We start from the raw sequence: 20,808 nt of genomic DNA, 5'->3' as shown, positions 1-20,808 counted from the left end.
CACATCAAGAATAGGCCACATTTGATTACATAAGATAGATACTCAACAATGAACTAGTTTTTTCTCTGGTGCTGCAAATCTGGGTCACCCTTTTGACATTCCTGAACTCTATTTACAAATGCCCCCTTCCCGCCTGAGAACAACAGGGGCTTTTGCCTTTTAAGAGCAGCCTGTGGTAATTGACACAGCAGGGAGAGAAAGAGGTCATTGAAACAGAAACAATCACGCTGCTAATACTGAGAAGTAAATAAGAACTTCTCTACGTTTATCTGCTCTTGGAAACCAAAATAAGGATCCTAAAAGAAAATGGGGCAGATGTTTGTGGGTGAAGGGGAACTGGAGAGCTGGAAGAGATGTGGGTGAAAACCTTGTCAATACTGTCTTTCTTCTGTCACAATAATAAGGATTATTCATTTATTTCAGAGAGCTGGGATTTCACAGCAGGGGGAGAGAGAGACATTTTGGGGGGGGGGGGTTTGCTTTGGTTTGTGCACCTTGGTTTCAGCCACGCGTTGATCAAAGGGGAATGTAGTGTAGGTATTCACAAATGTTACCTTGCCATAACCGGGTCATTAAAAGATGATCAGTGATCCTCCACAGCATCTGTTAGAGTTTGTGTTGTGGTCTTCTTATAGTGAGTATTTGATTGCTATCTGGCTTCCCTACTGGACCATAAGCATAGCCATATACTCCTCTGTCCATGCAGCTGAGCTTATGCTTGGCTTCTAGAAGAGGCTCAATAAATAGATATTGAATGAAAGAATGTTATGAGATTCAAACTGAAGATGACTCGGAAAGATGCCAAGGGCAGCAGATGAGACAGGTTTTGATTGGTTTCAGTATTCCAGCGCATTTTTTATCAAGTAGACACTCTTAACTAAAAATTAGGAAGTAAAGGCCTTTAAATCTGGCCATCTCCCATGCCTGGTTTCCTGTTGCCAAATTGTAGCACTTTATTAAGGGTGGTCAGGAAATGTGGGAAGTTTTAAGTAATAAAGCTAGGCTTTTGTTAAAAAAAAAAAATACTCCCCACTCTCTTCACATCCAAAGCAATAGAATCATTCATTTTACAGCAACAAGTTCCCCTCTCATCCACTGCTATAAAATCTCAATGAGAAATGTTTCCAATCCATTTAATAGAGAAAAAGGGACCAACCCTTCTGTGACTAGAAGAAGCTGAGAAGACTAATTTTCTATTAAGCCCATAGTGTTACTGCCTCTCAAAACCAATCTAGTAATCTTGGATGCTAACTTCCCAACTTTATGCTACTCTGAAATTAACCTAAAGCCTATGAGTGTTTTTTTCAGCCCGAGGTGCACAAAGATTGTTTACATTTGAAGTTGTTGTCCATGGATCTCATCCAAAAGGCAGCGTCCCCTGCCTCCTTGTTTAATTCCACAAGAACTTCAGATGTAGTCCTTCCTGGTGCCAAGGGAGTTGCCTTAAATGATTACCTCTGATAGAGCAGGTGATTTTATTTCACAGTTCCCTGCTGCAGCTACAATTTGTTCTTTGAAGGTCTGAATCCCTCCAACCTACCCAGTTATGCTTCTTTTCCCAGTCTGGACCCTTCAAATGCACCCTGGCTTCTAGATCAGGCAGGTTTTATAACTGCAGCAAGTCCATCTCTCCAGCGTGATTAAAAAATAATGAAATACCCACATGATCTTGACAATTGAGAGCTGTTACTTGGCCTTGTGAAGGAAGCCTCCCCTCAAACCATTGGGCACCTGGCTCACAGTCTTCTTCAGCTAAATTTGGACACCCATCATGTGTGATTTCAAACTCTTGGGAAGGTCTTGTCCAGTAGATCTCAACCTCCTCAGCACCAGTGTTCCTTTAACCTTCTCATCTCCAAAACAGCCACTCCTGGGATGCCTGGAAAGCTCAGCGGTTAAGCACCTGCTTTCAGATCAGGGCATGATCCTGGAGACCTGGGATTGAGTCCCACATCGGGCTCCCTGCGTGGAGCCTGCTTCTCCCTCTGCCTAAGTCTCTGCCTCTCTCTCTCTCTCTCTCTCTCTCTCTCTCTGTCTCTCATGAATAAATAAATAAAATCTTTAAAAAAAAAAAAAAAAAACAGCCACTCCTATTATAATCCTGTAGCCTCACCTTGGAGTGGATCATTGGAAACTCTTCTACCACTAGAGATCTTAAGTCCCAAATTTTACTCTTGGAGCACATTGACCATTAGTAACTTTATTCTCATTCCCTAACAAAGATATCTGCTCATCAACTTTTTTCAAAATATTGGTGCCTTTGATTTAGCTTCCTTCTGATCACATCTCCTTTCCCCAGCCTGGGCTCTGCACAAACTTCTCTCACCAACACCTTGATTACCTGGCTCTCCTGTCCTCCCATCAAATCCCTATCCCTACTTCAATTTGGATATTGCATCAGACTGCTGAATGAGGCTGTGTAACTGTAACTGTGCAGACTGATGCCATTATAAGCTTGGAGCACCCATTCTGAGTTGGGCCCTTAATTTGGCTCAACAACTTTTAAAGGGTCCTTGGTCAGCTTCCCCTTTCATTCTGCTCAACAGCTCTTGGAAGCCTTCATCACTTTTTCCAGCTCTCTACCAAATTCCTACTCTGCTTACACCACAGATGACCTGACATACCCTGTGTTAGGTTTTTTCCAAAATGAATGGGGAGAAATTAAAAAAAAAAAACAGCAGGGCCAGGCAATAGGTTCAAGAGTGCTTTCAATGGGGAGCACTCCTGGGCGAGGTTCGTGACTCGGAGAGGTGGCCCAGTCAGGGAAGTTGCACCGGAGTTGGGGAGTGTGGGGGTTTTTAAGCCTTATTGGTTCCGGTCCGGATCCGGGTGGGTCCCTTGCCTAACACTGCGTCCCTAGGTGATTGCCTGGGGGTGGGGATAGTACGGACGATGGGAGGTGGTCCCTGGCTGGAAAGTCCTGGATGGAAAGTTTTGGTTTCCTGTCTAGGCTTTGATTTACTGGAGATGATGTGGTGGTGGTCATGGCTGCTTTGGCGGGAAGATCAGCCATTTTGGCCCAATTTGAGATGTTCACCATTTTGGGTGCCCCTGTCTCTCAGCCAGCCCAACACCCTGCAAAAGAAACAGGCTATCGTGGCACCCTCCCTCACTTTACTGACTCCAGAAGCTCTATCTGCCCTCAGTCTCATTTCCTTCCAGTCTCTAAGAACAAGCTGTTCCTCTGTTCAAAATGCAACCATCTGATCACCTGATCCTATCTTACCTAACCCCCTCCCTAACCCTAGAAAACTAGCTCCATCAAGCATCCTCTTCCTCCTGTTTTTGACCTTTGACCTTTCATGATCTTTCCACTAGCCAACAACTGTGCTGATATTCCTCTTATCTGAACCCTTAGACACACACTCAGTTTTGCTTCTCCATCCTTCCTCACTGCCAAGCTTCTTGAAAACATGATTTACATATATATGCTATGCTTGTCTCCTCCTCCTTATTCTTAAATTTCTGTGTAAAGTCTGTTCCTATAACTCACTGAAAAGGCCTTGGCAAAGGTCAGCAATGATCTTTGTATGTAGTGAGCTCCTCATTTTCCCTCCTTGATAGCATTTCTGTAACATTCAATTTTGTGAATCCTCTCCCACATTTTGCTGATTCTCCTACCTTTCTCGTCTTCTCAGTCTACACCAGGGGCTTCTCTTTCTTTACCATTCTCATGAATAGTAGTAGATCACAAGAATTCCACCCAGACTTTTTCTACCTTCCAGGGCAACTACTTCTATTGCCATGTATTTTACTATTGAACTATGACTAAATTCTTTTCCAGCCTAGATCTGAACACATCTACTTGGATGTCTGATAAAGCAAGACTTCTTTTTCTTTTTCTTTTTTTTAACTTGCTCTTGTTTCTTTGGTCCCAGTCTCCAAAATGATGATTAGAATGATTATGGTGACAATAATGATTAATATTTATGGGCTCTTTACTACATGCCAGACTCTGTGCTAACCTTTAGTTGCCACAAAAATACTATAAAGTAGGTATTATTATCCCCATTTTACAAAGATGCTAATAAGCACAGATTTAGTATCCCAGTAAGTGACACTTTCACTTGAATACCAAATCCAGAGAGCCAAAAAGAATCCTCTATTCTTTTTTCTTCCTCTTTCATGTTCAATCAAACATGAAGTCCTGTTGGTTCTTCTTTTAGTTTCTTTGGATTTATCCCTCTTCTCCAGAATCTGTGACTTTGCCTTACTTCTGACCCTCTTCTTCACTTGATCAGACTCTTTAAATAGTGCCCTAACCGGTCCTCTTGCCTTCAGTCTTTTCTCTCTCTACCTCCAATCCAGTCATTTTCTATACCTCCTCTAGAGTGGTCTTTCTGTCATACAAATTTGATTAGCTTATTATGCTGCATAAAGCCTTTCCATGGCTCCCCTCACCTACCACATAGCTCTTTCTGCATGACATTCATGAGACCCACCTACCTTCATGTGCTGCCCACTACATGACATTTCAGCTTCATCTCCCACTGTTTCCCTACTTTCACTTTAGATATTCCAGATACCTCCCTAAATGCCAAATGCAACAGCTTTTGCTTGCACTACTTTCTCTGCTGGAATGTCCTCTGCCATTTATTTGTCTAATAAACTACACATCCTTCAAAACTGTGCTCTCCAATATGGTAGCCAGGAGCCACAAGGGGCTATTAAGCACTTGCTATAGGGCTAACCTGAATTTTAAGATGTGCTTTGCTATAACTATGTAAACAACTGATTTTGAAGATACAGTGTGGGAAAAAAAAAAGTATAGAATTCTTAATAATTTTATATTGATCACACATTGAGAAGATAATATTTTGGATAGATTGGGTTAAAGAAACTATCAAAATTTATTCTCTACTTTTTCAATGTGGCTACTAGAAAATTTAAATTTATACACGTGGCTTAAATTTGTGATGTGCATTATATTTCTATTAGATAGCTTCCTTGGAAGTCCTCACTTGACAAACTTAATCAAGGAGACAAAAGACTTGTACACTGAAAACTACAAATGTTGCTGAGAAAAAATAAAGAAGACACATAGGAAGACATCTCACGTTTATGGACTGGAGACTTAATATTGTTAAGATGTCAATACTAGCCAAAGTGATCTTCAGATGTATGGCAATCTCTATCAAAATCCCAATGAAAATTTTTTGCAGAAATAGAAAAATCTATCCTAAATTCATATGGAATCTCAATGGATCCCAAATGGCCAAAATAATCTTAAAAAAGAACAAAGTTGGCGGTCTTATACTTCTTGATTTCAGAATGTATCACAAAGCTACAGCAATCAAAACAATGTGGCACTGGCATAAAGACAGACATACAGACCAATGGAATAGAAGATAAAATCCAGAAATAAACCCTCAAGTATATGGTCAAATGCTCTCCAAAACCGTTCAATAGAGAAAGGAGAGTCTCTTCAACAAATGGTGTTCGGAAAACTGAATATCTACAGGCAAAAGAATGAAGTTAAACCCCCATCTTACACTAAATCTAAAGATGAACTCCAAATGGATCAAAGATCTAAACATAAGAATTAAAACTAAAAAAGTCTTTGAAGAAAATGAGAAAATTTTCATGGTACTGGATTTCACAATGATTTCTTAGATAGAATACCAAGAACACAGGTAACAAAAGTAAAAATGAGTAAATTGGACTACATCAAAATTTAAAACTTCTATGCATCAAAGGGCACAAACAACAGTAAAAAGGCAACCTTTGGAATGGGAGAAAATATTTCCAAACAATTTATCTATATAAGAGGTTAATATCCAGAGTACATAAAGAACTCTTATAACTGAACAATGACAACAAATGGGAAAAGGGGGGCACCTGGGTGGTTTAGTAGGGTGAGCGTCTGCCTTTGGCTCAGGTCATGATCTCCGGATTCTGGGAGTGAGCCCCAGATAGGCTCCCCACTCAGTGGGGGTGGGGTCTGCTTCTCCCCCTCCCTCCCCCTGCTTGTGTGCTCTCTCTCTCTGAAATAAATAATAAATAAAATCTTTTTAAAAATAATTTTAAAAAATGGGAAAAGGACTAAAATAGATGCTTCTCTAACAATGACATACAAACAGCCAACAAGACCATGAAAAGATGCTCAGTATCACTATTACGGAAATGCAAATAAAAACCACAATATGATATCACCTCACATCAATTACGATGGCTGTAATCTAAAAAAAAAAAAAAAAAAAAAAAAAAAAAAATCCAAAAAACAAAACAAAAAACCCCAACAAAAATAACAAGCGTTAGCGAGGATGTGGAGAAAATGAAACTCTCGCACACTGTTGGTGGGAAGGTAAATGGTGTTGCTCCTGCTATGGGAAGGAGTTCCCCCAAAAAATTAAAAATAAAATTACCATAAATCCATCAATACTACTTCTGGGTATAGACCCAAAAGCATTGAAAGCAGAGTTTCAAATAATTGTATCCCTATATTCATAGTAGCATTAGTCATAATAGCTAAAAGATGGAAGGGACCCAAATGTCCATTGTAGGATTAATAGGTAAGCAAAATGTAGCAATACATACAATGGGATATTATTTGGCCTTGAAAAGGAAGGACATTCTTTTTTTTTTTTAAAGGATTTTATTTATTTATGAGAGGCACAGGGAGAGGCAGAGACACAGGCAGAGGGAGAAGCAGGCTCCGCACAAGGAGTCCAATGTGGGACTGGATCCCGGATCCCAGGATCACGCCCTGAGCCAAAGGCAGACGCTCATCCACTGAGCCACCCAGGCATCCCAGGAAGGAAATTCTGACACATAATACAACATGGATGAACCTTGAAGACATTGTGCTAAGTGAAATAAGCCAGTCATACAAAAAGACAAACACTGTATGATTCCACTTATATCAGGTATCTAGAATAGTCAAAGTCATGGAAATAGAAAGTACAATGACAGTTGTCCGGCTAGGGAGAGGGAGAGAGAGATAGGGGATTATTGTTTAATGTGCATAGAGTTTCAGTTTTGCAAGTTGAAAAAGGTGTGGAGATTTATATATTTATTTTATTATTTAATAGTTAACACCATTGAACTGAACGTTTAAAAATGGTTAAGATTTATGCATATTTTACCACAAATAAAAAAAAAAACTTTAAAAAATCAAGTTAAAAAAAAAAACTACTCGGATATTACCCCTCCTCCTCCCTCCCTCTGTAACCATTCCTTCCTTTGTTCCTCTACTTTATCTTGTATACATTACTATTAGGGCCCTTAACCACATTTTTGGTAAGTATTTATTTGACAGGATAAGGTTTACTCTCCCAATTGCCCCCATTAAGGAGTAAGTGGAACACTCATTCACTTCTGGGTTCTAGACCAAAGCTAAGAAAATATACTAAGGTCTTTTATAAAGATCTTAGATGGGAAGAGACAGTAGCCCTGATGGCATAATATGCTACAGGGGACAGTCACTATCAGCAAAAGTATATTTTGTATCTGTAGAGATTTCACTTTGAGATTAGATCTGGAAAAATCGTTTTCCTTCAATTATCCTTTTGTTGGCAGGGTCTGAAAGACCTAAAGAGTACTTCCCCCCACCCCCAACACCTACAAACATCCCCTCCTCCATCCTGAGTCCAACCTGCTGAAATGATTGGCCAATGCAGTCTGACTCAATGGAGGGAGGAGAGGAAGATATTCATTCCAGATAGATTCAAGACAGAGTAGCTTATCCAATAGACAATGTACCCAGGGGTCAAGTAAAGAATTGTTTTGCTGTCTCCCTTGGACTCTTGGTATGTATGCTTGATGTATAATTTTTTTTTTTCTTCTGATAATGGACTATACCCTCCTATCCTTCCAAAGTCATAGCCAAGAAGTTACATTTGTTTGAATCTCTTCCCTCCCTTGTGAGGAGCTCCTTTAGGGGCAGGGACCAAAACTTATTCATCCTTGCATCCCCAGTGTTCACTACTCCTGGCATATAGCAGGTGCCCAATAAATCCCAAATAAATGACTGAATGGTTAGAGTGAGTGTGAGGAGAGTCATTATAATACCCAGAGATTTTTGGCCAAGTAACTAGCCCATCCCTGAGAGAAAGGACAGTCTGAACTAAAGACCTGCAGGCAGCATGTGGGTCTGGTAGGAATGGGAAGGAGAGGGCTGGTGTGAGGGAAAAAGTGGTTCATTATAAAGCCCAGGTTGAGCAGGCTAATGAAATTGATATCCTTTAGTTCCATGTTCCATTGTCTCACTAGTCATTATTCAGTACCAGTATTTATCCAGCTAGTCACCAGGCAAATTTCCTTTCATTCTATAATTTCAGCTCCATCTGAAGTGCCACTGTAACAGTGCCTCAGTGGCCCCAATTCCACAGCCACATTAAATCAGACATTATTTTAATCTAGCTGATTGGACTGGTTCAGGTCTGCTAACAGTAAGATACTCATGTATGGCCCTTTTATGCAGTCAGTTCTAATTTTTCCCCCTTTCCCAGAAACCTGGAAAGGATTCCTAACAATGGGTAATCCAAACATCAGCTTTATTTGTCAACATAATGGTGATCCTTGAAACTCACATTCATAGACTTTTGCAAGTTGGGAGAAAAGAGTAAAAATTAGTTCTGTTCCCCCCGTAAGGAAACTTGTGTCTGGAGAGCAAAGCTGGGTCACATTGACTTAGAACTAGAACTCAGAGCCCCTGACTTCCAGTCCTAAGGTCTTTTTCTTCTGCACCAGCCTTAGGTGCAACCATACCTGCTTGGGACAGGACCAGCTCACCCCTCCCAGCACTTCTGTGCAATTAGGGCTCCCTCTTCACAGCTCTAAATTATCTGCAAAGAGAAGAGTGCGCACACACAAATTTTTCACGGGTTAATTTTCCTTGAAACATTCTGGGTGATTTTTCTAAAGCCCCATTCACAATGGTGCTCAATTTACAATATTCCATCAACTGAGAACTAAGGAGATAGTCCAGAAGTGCGTTGGTTAGCCCAGAATAGGCCGGAAGCAGAGCTGCGCAGATCTGGGGCTGCGCGGTGGGCAGGCAGCGCACTGTGGGCTGATACATCATGTGTGCATCCTCTGGTAGGCACGAACTGAGCACCTACTGTGCACCTGGCTGCAGCTGCCTAATTAAAAGTTGAGCAGCTGCCTCCATCCCTCCATCCCTCCACCGGCCCGAGGAGCCAGACGAGCCTGCAGAGACCCTTGGACTTCTCATTCTCATCTCGGATACGGATACGGCCTTCCCTTGTGTTGCGACTCCAGACAGGTCATTTTCAATTTTCCAATACTAGTGGACTTGGCCTTCAAAAGAAAAAAAAAAAAAAAAAAAGACCTTCCAAAAGGGAAAGGTATTCTTGGAGCTGGAGAAGCACACAAAAACGACAAAGTTCTGTGAGCTCCGGGTCAGGGGAGCCCCATCCCCGCGCCCGCCCGGAGGGCTCGCCCGAGCGGGGCCGGGGAGCCGGCAGGGCAGCCGAGGCCAGGAGGGCGCCTTCCTCTTTAAGAGTCCCGCAGGCGATCCTGATTGGCCGAGCTCTGCAGGGCCGCTTGCCCTCCCCGGGCCGGTGCCGCTCCGCTCCGCTCGGCTCCCGCTCGGCTCCCGCTCGGCTCCCGCCCCGCCCCCCGCCCCCCCCGCCCCCCCCGCCCCGGCGCTCCCTCCCCTTCCTCGCAGCCCAGCCCGGCCTGCAGCCGCGCGGGAGGCTCGCCAGCGACAGATGCCGGGCGCCGAGACCTGCATCCTCAGTGCTCGCTGAGCGGCCGAAGGAGGGGGAGAACCGGAGAGGGGCCGCCTGCCCCGCCGCGCCCGAGGGCTCCGCCGGCCGGGACCCGCCTCTCCCAGCCATGCCGGGCCCAGCCGACGGGGGGCAGGTCCCCCTCCGCGGCGCCAAGGAGGAGGTCCGGGCGAGGGTCGGAGGCCCGGGGCACGGCGGCGGCCCGCGGCGCGGCGTGGTCTGGAGGAACGTGGTCCTGATGAGCCTGCTCCACTCGGCGGCCCTGTACTCCCTGGCGCTGGTCCCCGCCGCCCAGCCGCTCACTCTGCTCTGGGGTGAGTCCCGCCGGCGCGCCCGGCCCGGCCCGGCCCCGCGCTCGCTGCTGCCCCGGCCCCGCGCTCGCTGCTGCCCCGCGCCCCGCGCCCCGCGCTCGCTGCTGCCCCGCGCCCCGCGCTCGCTGCTGCCCCGCGCGGGACCTGCCGCGGCCGCTCCTTCGGGGCCGCTGTGGCGACTTGGCCTCCCGCGCCGTCCGGCCGCGTGGGCGCTGGAGAGCGGGGGGACCTGGGGTCCGGAGGGTGAACTGCGCGTCGCGGGGGCGGCGGGGGCGGCGGGGCGGGGCGGGCTCCCCGTCTGCCGCCCCCAGGGGCGCCGCCTCCTCCGCGGGCCGAGGTGAGGATGAGAAAAGGAGCGGAGCAAGGTGGAAAGAGTCAGCCGGGACTCTCATGCAGGAGGTGGAAGAGGCCAGTTTCCCTCCGACCCCCGGCCCCGTGGCTGCCCCCCCACGCCCCTGCCCCTGCTCTGTCCAGGTGCGCTGGCCCCGCCCGGAGTCTCTCAGCGAGCAAGCCCAGCCCTGGCCGGCCGCTCCGACCAGCACAAAGGCCTCCTCCGGGCCCTGCCCCCTCTGGCCAGCGCGTCTGCCGCCGCACCTGTGGCTCCCAGCACCCTCCCAGCAGCAGCGGAGGGAGCCCAGGAGTGGCCCCTCGCCCCCACCCACTCCCCAGGGCCGGTGCACCCTGGCGGCTGGTCCCTGAACCACCTGGCAGGTCCCCCTGGCCCCAGGGACCGCTTTTGGTTTCAGTTGCCTCGAGGGGCAGTGGCCAGGACCAAAGGCACAGGCACTGATATCCTGGGCTGACAATCTGATGAGGTAACCCAAGAAGCCCTTTTAGCTCTCCTTTCGGGGATCTCCAAGGAATGGGGGCAGGAGAAACACAACCTACTTTTGCTTCCAGACGGGAAAAGGAAGAAAATAAGAAGACTTCTTTCTGTAGAGCTTATTTGGTAAAGTGCCAGCTTCAAATGCCTAGGTAGATCAAGAGCCCCTGGGGTTGCCTTGACAGCCTTCCCTTGAAACCCTACAGCCCTCTGTATTGGAAGCAAACCCATCCAGAGCCTGATAACTCTTAGGGGGGTGTGGCTGAGAGACGCTGGGGCGTTGAAGGATGGTGAGAGGGTCCAGAGTCTTTGGGAATCCATGGCACCATTTCACCCCTTCACGTGAGCTCCACACCCAGCTCCAGAGCTGGAACTCAGAACCCCAATATCAAGAGTCACCTGCTCCTCTGAGCCAGCCAGGTGCCCCATCCGGGAAGCCTTTTTTAAGTCCCCTAAAAGCTCTTGGCAGCCCCCTGCCTGTGCCTCCCCTATTCAGTGCACCACCTCAATTCTGGGTTCTTTTCACCATCATCTTTGTGATTGATCTCTCTTTTTTTTTTTTTTTTAAAGATTTTATTTATTTATTCACAAGAGACATAGAGAGAGAGGCAGAGACTATAAGCAGAGACATAGGATGCGGACCAGACCAGACCCGGGATCACAACCTGAGTCAAAGATAGATGCTCAACCCCTGAGCCACCCAGGTGCCCTTATGTATTGGTTTGATTCTGTCTTCCTTCTTCCTTTATCTCCAAATGTCTAGATTCTAAGATGTTCAGCCAGTGCCTCAGGGACACATCTCTTTAACTAGACATGCCAGCTGAAGCCCTTGCAGCCTCAGAGCCTCCATGGAGCTCTGACCTCCCTTTCCTGGGCTGGGACCGTACCTTTGGACTTCAGAGCCCACCTGCCTCTAGGGAATTGGGGCTTAGCCTTAATACGGCAGGGTCATCCAGAGTTCAGGGAGAAGTGGGCACATAAAACATTCCCACATTTCTGTTCTTGCCTGGAGTGCCACAGGGCTCACAGGCTTCACTCCCTACAGCCCCCAAACCCTGTTGACCCTGGCACTCCACCGGGAGCCACAAGGACAAGGCTTCTTCTCCAGGCTGGCCAAGTCGGCTCTGCCCTTTCCAGGCTGTTTTCTGTGGTGAAGACAGAATCTTTGTTTCTGAAAGACCTTGGCCAGAGGACACCTCCCTCAGCCCCAGACTCTTACAGCTTCCCCGGAGAAGCCCACACACTGCAGGAATCTGCTTTCCCTTTGTGGGTGATGCTGCTGAAGCCTAGTCTTATACCTCCCTGGAGAGTCTTCTCTCTTAACTACCTTCCATCAGCTCCGTTTTCTGAATCTTGATTCTCTCCCTACCTGTGCTTCATTGTATCATGAGGGGGAAAAAAAGAAAGGAAGAAAAGAGAGGAAGAGGAAAAAAAGAAAAGAACAGTGGTGACTGTTGTCCTTTCAAAGTCCAAAATTTCGACTTCGATACATTCTAAACAAATGAATGTCACCCGATGGACTTCTTGTGAGGGAAGAAAGAGACAGAGACTAGTTGAGATTGGTTGTGCTGATTGCTAGGATATATAAGGTTATTTTCAGTGGAAGCCCTGGGGTCTTAACTCACACAATTTCCCCCACTGGATGCCCTGTTTCACTACCTCTGCCACTGGTTCTACCTAGCTTTATTTTTTTTTAAAGATTTTATTTATTTATTCATAGAGACACAGAGAGGGGGGGTGGCAGAGGCACAGGCAGAGGGAGAAGCAGGCTCCATGCAGGGAGCCCGATGTGGGACTCGATCCAGGGTCCCCAGGATCACACCCCGGGCTGCAGGCGGCGCTAAACCGCTGTGCCACTGGGGCTGCCCTCTACCTAGCTTTAGGGCTGAGTTCATGCACTAATGGGCTGCTTCACCCACTTTAGAGACATAGGTTCTCAAAGACATAGGCTTAGCCCTTCCCTTGCTGGCCACCCTTCAGCCCTAGGTGAGGTTGCTCTGGAAACAAGAGGCATCAATTAAGTGCGCCCAGCAGAGACTGTGTTAGGTGTGCAGCACATAGAGAGTAATGTGTGGAGTGGTAGAATGTCACCTGTGAAAGATCCATCAAGTTGTTCAGTCCAGCTTCCTCCACTGCCTAGTCCCTCCACCTTTTTCTGACTCTCCTTGGGGCCAGAGCAAGTTGTTTCCCCTCCTTGTATTTGCCCTTTTCTGAGTGGGCAACCTGTCAGAACAGAATCCTCTTGGCGCCCACAGGTCCTGAGGGATGAGTTTATGTGCTTCAAGGACAGAAAAACATAAACTCTGACTGGAAGAAACATCTTCACCTGAAGGCTTGAGCTCACAAAAGTGCCTACGTGAAGAGTTTTTGGCCAAAGGCACAGTTAGCCCATGCCCTGAATTCCAAAGTGAGTAGAACAGAAGAGCGAGTAGCAGCAGTCATGGTATGAAGAGTCCTGGGCTCCTTTCCAGTGAGCTTGGCCTCGCCTGTCTCCAGGCATTCTGGCTATTGGTTTTCAGAAAGGTCAGGGACTTTTCCGGAGTCTAAGTGTCATCTGAGTCCCCTAATTATGTCCCATGGTGACATCATGGCTTTTTCCCCCCTCTTGGGATGACATCTTTGGAAGTATGAGGCAGGAAAAGCAGTAATTTGCCCTGCTCCCTTCCTCCATCTTGCCTGGGGACAAATAGGGGGTTGGGTTTAAAGCTGAGAGGAGGCAGGGGTTAACAAAGGGGTCTGGGGGATGGGAGCATCAGGAGAGGCTGGGATTTGGAGAGTGCTGGTCCACCAATCAGATTCTTTTTTTTTTTTTTTTTAAGATTTTATTTATTTATTCATAAGACACACAGAGAGAGAGAGGCAGAGACACAGGCAGAGGGAGAAGCAGGATCCATGCTGAGAGCCCGAGGTAGGACTTGATCCCGGGACTCCAGGATCACACCCTGGGCCGAAGGCAGGCGCCCAACCGCTGAGCCACCCAGGCGTCCCCATCAATCAGATGCTGTGCAATTCTGAGAGTTGACTGAAGATGAGCTATCTCCTGTCAGGCACCGAGTTTACCTGCCTTCATGACCTGGGTTGGTCTTGATGCCTTTAGTGGGTTGTGCTGTTTTTTTTTTTTTTGTTTTTTTTTTTATCAAGCCCCTAAAATTGTTGAAGAACCCCAAGAAGATGTAGCCTCAGACTTCTGCCTTGCCTCTAGGTTTTCTAGGGTGAGCGTGGCTCAGGAGAGAGATGTATCTGAACACGAATCCCTGCTCTCTAACTTGTCAGCCACATGACCTTGGACAAGCTAACATCTCTTCAGCTTTCTCACCTGTAAAATGGGTGTATTAATACCTCTTGCTTAGAAAGTTGTGAGAACTAAATTTGAGATTATGTGTAAATCACAGCACAGTACCCAGCCCTTGGTTGGTGTTCAGTAATTATCGGCTGCCGTTATTATAGGTCCTGATACTGGCTCTTTTTCTTCAGTAGAAGGGAAAAAGGCCTTCCTGCAGCTCAACGAATTCTATGAAGCTGACACAGAACTTGGCTTTGTTGCCTCTCTTGCATGGAAAAGATTGCTTTGGCTTTGGAAACAAAAAGGTTCCTTCTCAAAGTTCCCACAGAGAAATAAACATGAATCCCTCCTAGTCCTTCCTCCCCCCACCCCTTCCCTTCTCTTGGATTCTACCTTTTTCCTATTTTCCTCCCAAAGGTGACTAGCTTGTAGATAAGTATCTTTTTGTTCAGCTTACAACTCACCTGGTCTTTAGTGTTTTCTTTAGGGTTTTTTGAGCACAGCCCAGTTAGCATTGCTGTAGAAACCCAGCTCACTCATTTCTCTAAATCTCTTTGGGTCTTAATTTTGACTTGGTTTTCCCTCCCATCCCTGTCTCCTTGAGTAGTGTTTAAAACAAATGAACCAACACTTTAACGCTCAAACTCCTTAAAAAAAACAAAAAACAAAAATGAATCTTCCCTTTAAGCCCTGTAATTCCCAGTCCATTGTTGCAACTCTTGCATTTTTAATAAATGGGCAAGCACCAAATGCCTCACTGAGGCTGGAGTGCAGCAGAACCGGAGAACAGAGTACACTCTTGCTAGCCTAATAGTCCCAACAACTATAAATATAGGTTTGAGGTTAACATTATTAACTCAGTTTTTTCTAAAACCGGTCAAGGTCACTGCAGACAGTACTGTGATCTTGAAATGAGCAGTGCTGCTGAGTAGAAACCAGGGCTGGAATCCCGGTGCTGCCACTTGATTCAACTTCATACAATGTCCCCTTCCAGGTTGTGAGCCTCGGCCTTCTCATCTGTGAAAGAGAGACAGTAACATGGAGCTGAAAGTTGTTTTGAGAACTGGGGCACGTGTGAGAGTGCCTGCCAGGGGGTAGACACTCAGTGCGTCTATTGTCATTACCTCCCACAATGGGGGCCTACGTCTTGAACCCAGCCCTGGCTTCATGGTCTGTCTGGGGCTTGGAGCACTTGTGGCTCAAATATAAGGCCCAGCCTTTAAATCTAACTGTTCAATCATGACCTTGCTGTAACATTTTTGGTTTTGCCTTTTAACTAGGTTTTGGATAGTATAAAATGATAATAATTGCCAGGAAAATCATTGATCAATTTACAAAAGGCAACACAGCCATGATGGTTTTTTAAGATTTTATAAAACAGAACCATGTCTTTGGGTGACATGATTCTCGAGTGTTTATTTTGACATGCTGTAGTTTCAGGCCTGTGGTCTACCTGTCCCTGCTATGACGTGTACTGTCTCTTCACCCTGAGGTTAAGAGGATGGGCTTTGGAGTGAGGGTCGGGGATCAAAAACCACCCCCCCAAGTTTGGCCTTGGGCACATCACTCACCCTCCTAACCTTCCCCAAGTGCACAATGAGGATAATTAATAGTATAACATCTGGAGTGAAATGAAACAACATAGTAAAGAACTTGGCCTGACTTGTGATGAGCACAGGGTGAGAGGTACGCAAGTGCTGAATCACTATACTGTGTGCTTGAAACTGACAGGACACTGTATGTTAACTATACTGGAATTTAAAAAGAAAAAAAAAAAAAAGAACTTAGCCTGGAAGCCAGCACAGAGGAAGTGTGAGCCCTGTGCCATTCGTATCCTGCTTCCCTTCTCTCCTTCCCTTTGTTTAGCTCATCTTTTGGAGGCTGAGCCTTATTCCAGCCTGCCAGCTCGTTGTCAGAAAGCCCCGGTCATGCGGTCAAGGCAGTTGTCTCTGATTTTATTTCCTCTGGTAATGAGATGGTGGCCGCAACAATAGGTACCAGCTGTCCTTCCTCTTCAGTGCCTATCCTTTGTTCATTATGTGTGAGTGGCCCTGAGAGAGGTCCTCATGGTTGCACATGCAGTCATGTATTCATCCATCCACAAATTCATTCCTTTTTTCCATTCCAGTGACTGTCAAAACTGATTGCACATCAAAATCACTTGGGAATCCTTTACAATTTTTGGAAGACTTGGCCCTCACCTAGACCTACTAAATTGGAATCTCTAAGAGTGATGCCCTGGCTGCTGCTGCTGCTTTTTCTTCTTACTATTATTTTATTATTATTTTTTTTTCTTACCACTCGCATATTTCTGATGCACAACAGGCTGAGAACCATTATTTAATTCACTTGTTTAGTAATATTTACTACTCACCCATTACCTGACAGGTGGCAGCATGATCCCTGACTTGATGGCACTCAGAGGTCAGTTGGAGAGACAGACAGATACACCAGTGGTAAGGCTGAGGCGGCCTTGGTTACAGCACACAGGCCTGGGGAAGTTGGGGAGGCTCCCTGCAGGAGGAGGCAGCTGTGCTGAGCCTGGCAGGAGGCCTGTGCCTGGCCTGCTCGGGGTTTGGGTGACATGGTATTGTGGCCACAGGCAAGAGTGGAGGCGGAGATCTGGGGGAGCCGGGGGTGGGGTGGGGGAGGGAGACAGAGCAGAAACCTGATGGTCCAGCAAGGCTGGAGGTGGTCAGGGACCAAATCCATGGCAGGGAAAAGCAGGGCCAGGAGGAGATTGGGCTTGCAGGAAGCCTGCCCTTCCACCTCTACCTAACTTTCTCCTCCTCTCAGCCCATCGCACAACACCAATTCCTGCTACGATGAAGTGGTCTGGAGCAAAATTTTTAGACTAGACACTTTAGACTAAAACTAGTCTAAAGTTTTCCAGGAAAGATCCTGGGGCACACACCTGGAGCAGGTGGCCACTGGGGCATCTCCTTCAGGCTGTCCGCATCTGAGGGGAGGCCAAGAGTAACATCTCAGTTGGGTATTTGATTTCACAGACTCAAAGGTACTGTTCTGAGACTAAACACTAAAATGCCCAGAAGTATTAGAGTACCAGACCCTGAGTGCCATCCTCCACCCGTTTTCCCCCCCGTTCTCTACTCTTCCTGGTCTCTAAAAGGTACCTGTGTGTAGGGGGCTTGTCCTTACCTCTCTTCCTCCCTTGAGCCCAAGTTTAAGTAGCTGGTTCTCACCAGTCCTCATTTCAGGCCTGCTGAGTCGTCCTTCCTATATCAATCATGCTTCCCTTTTTGCAGCTTCCTAGGATGAGTTAGAGGGTTCTGTGGATCCTGGCAGGCTGTGGTCCATGGACCAGCAGCATCGACATCGCCTGGGAGCTTGTTAGAAATAGAGATGTTCAGACCCCATCCTGAATCGGGACCTGCATTTTCATAAGATCTCCAGGTGATTCATCTGTATGCTAAAGTTAGAGATGCACTCCCTTAAGTCCAGCCACAGGCTGGCAGTTCAGAGAAGCTGGACGTGAGTGGGATTTGGCAATCCTTCCTTCTTCCTTTTAATGGCCTCCTCCCCTTTGCCTCCACTTCCTACCCTTCTGCCTTCTTGTGGCTTATTTTAGAACATGTCAGGATCTTGCTTCTCTTGCCAACAAAAGGCTGTTGCTAAAATCTTTCAGCCGGCAGCAGCAATGTTTAATTCATGGGCTAGAAAATTAATTTTATTTTCATGAATAGAGCTGGGGAAAAAATAACAGGAAGGCTCTGTGCATGGCCCTTGGGAATTCAGCTTGTCTATTTAACAGATGAACTGGAAGAGGTGAGGAGGCCTCAGGGGAGGGCTGTCTTCCACAAAATCATGAAGTAAATCCTATCAGTTAGGATGCTTTTGTCCACAGATAGCACAAAACTCAATTTAAGTGGCTTAAATGATAAGGAAATTTTCTAATTTCAACTGATATAAATCCCAAGGTCGGGCACTCTTGTCACCAAAGAGCAGATTTTATTTCTGCCATGGCCGCCCTGTCAAATTTAGTTTTCCTCGTGGTTACAAAATGGCTGCCAGAATGTCAGGCAGCACCGTGGAGTTACAACCATGTCCTAAAGAAGAAGAGAGAGGATGCCCCTTCCTGATGTCTCATCAGAGAGAAAATCTTCCTGGCCACCTCACAGCTTATGTCTCCTCCAGTCTCCCTTGCAGGATTATCTCCCCAGTGCCTTGTTAAATCAGGCCTTGGCATAGGATTGAACACTAATGTTGGCCAGTACGCCACATGTGGTAGGAGTACAAGGAGTGGAGGTTAAGAGGCAAACAAAACCCAGGCTCTGCTCAAATGAAGAAGATGGCTTGGCTGCTCAGACAGCTAACACGTCCACCCCAGGGGCTTCCTTCACTCCCTGTCCTGACTTTCCCTTTTTGGTGTCACCTCCATCCCCTGAAAGGGCTCTGGTTTCATGTTGTACGTACTCTCCCTACTTTCCATCACCCGCACTTCTCTCAAATCCTGCTGTCATTACAGTGAGTTGTAAAGGTTCATCTTTGCCATGAGGCCCTGTGGCACTCCTACCTCCCAGGACCTGGCACATAGCCTCTGCTCAGCATATCAGTGTTGGGTGAAGGAATAAATGAATGAGTGAGTTTAATCACTGTGTGGCCTTTCTTTCTAAGGGAAGAAAACGTTTTATTCTTTAACTTTATTTTTTTTTTATCATTTATTTATGATAGTCACACAGAGAGAGAGAAAGAGGCAGAGACATAGGCAGAGGGAGAAGCAGGCTCCATGCACCGGGAGCCCGACGTGGGATTCGATCCCGGGTCTCCAGGATCGCGCCCTGGGCCAAAGACAGGCGCTAAACCGCTGCGCCACCCAGGGATCCCATATTATTTAACTTTAAAAAAATGTTTTTTCCCCTGTTAGAGAACTTCCCATGTGATTTTGGGGGAAGGATTGGGGAGCGAGAAGCCTTTCTCAATGCCCCCGAAACCCACATGCCCCTCTGACCATGCATCCATCCATCCTGACCTCACTGGGGATGCTTACAGGGCTCCCTGTTGCTCTGCTGGGGTTTTATGGGCTGAGGTGGGGCAGGAGAGGTTTGCTAAATCTGCTGTGGGAGAGCTAAATTAAAAAGAACATGGAAATCGAGTGACTTAGAATGTCTTTTTTAACCAAGGTTTTCCATGGTGACACACCTGCCCCAGGCTGATAGTTTTCTTGGAGTGTCTTCATCTTTCAGATGACACAGAATCTCAGTGATGAAGTCATGTCCAGATTTCTGTTCTCTTGCTTCGAATTTTACTTAGTAGGGTATTTAGAAGTCCACTTAACCTCACCTAGCAGGTACCTTTTATTTGCACAAACAACCTACAAAGAGCCATCTCACACTCGGGGAAATTGCTAGCTACAGGATCAAGGAGACAAAGCCACAGCTTTTGGCTAGAGATTTTGGAATGTTTTAAAGGCAGACATGGAGAGAATGTCTAGAGAAGGATTGTCACGTGGCCATTGTATAAAACCTTCCAGTCAAACACTGCGTGTGAAGTGCCTACTTAAGGGAAGTGCTTCATCGATGGCCTGTGGTGGTTGTTGGATGCCATAGAGGCTGATCATTCCTCTTCATACATGTATGCGACACTGGTGGGAATCCAAGTCTTGTGAGATTGTGGAAGTTTCCTGAGATTGCCCTTAAAATGGGGAAGAAAAAACCCAATACCAATGGACTTTGAAATGAAATGAGACCAGAAAAGAGTTTAGAACTCAGGTTTAAATTTTATTTTCTTCCTGTCATCATACACTCCCATTTTGATTGTGTTGATTTTCAAGAGACAGTGACTTATAAATGTTACCTGTGACTGGCACAGACCAGTACTGGGAGGGGTGTAACCCCTCCCCAGGGGCTGAACACCCTGCCACAGGCAACTGTACAGGAAAAATAAGTAAGTACTACACAAGGTCTGCCATCGTGTTCATCTGCCAGGAAAAGACAGCTGTCTTATATTAAATACAATAATTGCTACGGGAGAAAAAAAAAAAAGTACCCTGTGACCTGAATGGGCAAGGTCATTCCCTTAGCATTCTCTACCTCACCACCAAAAAGCATTGATCAAGCAAGCAGTTAATTACTTCTGGTCTTGAATCAGGCACTGTGTAAAAACAAAAACAAAAACCAAGACCAGGTCTCTACCCTCATACCTTTTATAACTCAAAGGAACAGCTGTGATTTTTCCCAGTAGAGTAACCAACTTAATGTTCTCTCAGCGTGGGAAGATGATAGAACATACCCTTACTTCTTCAAAAGTCCCATACATGAAATTAGAAATAAATTTCTAAAACTTAACTGTTTCATGGAGTAGTTTGTTATCCACTCCTCTAATAAATATGTTCATGAGAAGGTTTTGCAGATGGTTACAATGTAGCTCGTTTCTATTCTCAGCCTATGACTCACTTGAGTGTCCCCAAAAGCATTTGTTTTGCCCTGAAGTCTCTATAAGCAAAAGGAGGTATTTATTAGTGAGTGTGAACAATATCCACGTTTCCCCTCTCTATCTCTAACCCCCAAATCCATTGTGTTTGGCTCAGCAGCTCTTGAAAAGTGGGTGAGTCATTAACATTTTAAAAAAGATTTAAATTATTTGAGAGAGAGAGAACTCTCACATGAGTGGTGGTGGGGGGGGGTGAGGAGGGAGGGGGAAGCAGACTCCCCACTGAGCAGGGAGCCTGACACCAGGCTC

At 46.3% G+C, this 20,808-nt stretch overlaps 1 protein-coding gene across 1 annotated transcript in view; it reads left to right on the top strand.

The window, feature by feature from the left end:
- Nucleotides 1-9,626: 9,626 nt before the first annotated feature.
- Nucleotides 9,627-20,808, top strand: part of SCD5 (stearoyl-CoA desaturase 5) — a 134,173-nt gene continuing 122,991 nt past the window's right edge. The window contains exon 1 of the mRNA XM_041760272.1: nucleotides 9,627-10,006. Coding sequence (XP_041616206.1) covers nucleotides 9,802-10,006 — 205 coding nt within the window. The 5' untranslated portion in view covers nucleotides 9,627-9,801. The remainder of the gene's footprint in view (nucleotides 10,007-20,808) is intronic.

The sequence above is a fragment of the Vulpes lagopus genome, chromosome 6, assembly GCF_018345385.1.
Source record: "Vulpes lagopus strain Blue_001 chromosome 6, ASM1834538v1, whole genome shotgun sequence".
Lineage (NCBI taxonomy): Eukaryota > Metazoa > Chordata > Mammalia > Carnivora > Canidae > Vulpes > Vulpes lagopus.
The sequence above is the reverse complement of the archived record's forward strand: the minus strand, read 5'-3'. Positions and strand labels throughout refer to the sequence as shown.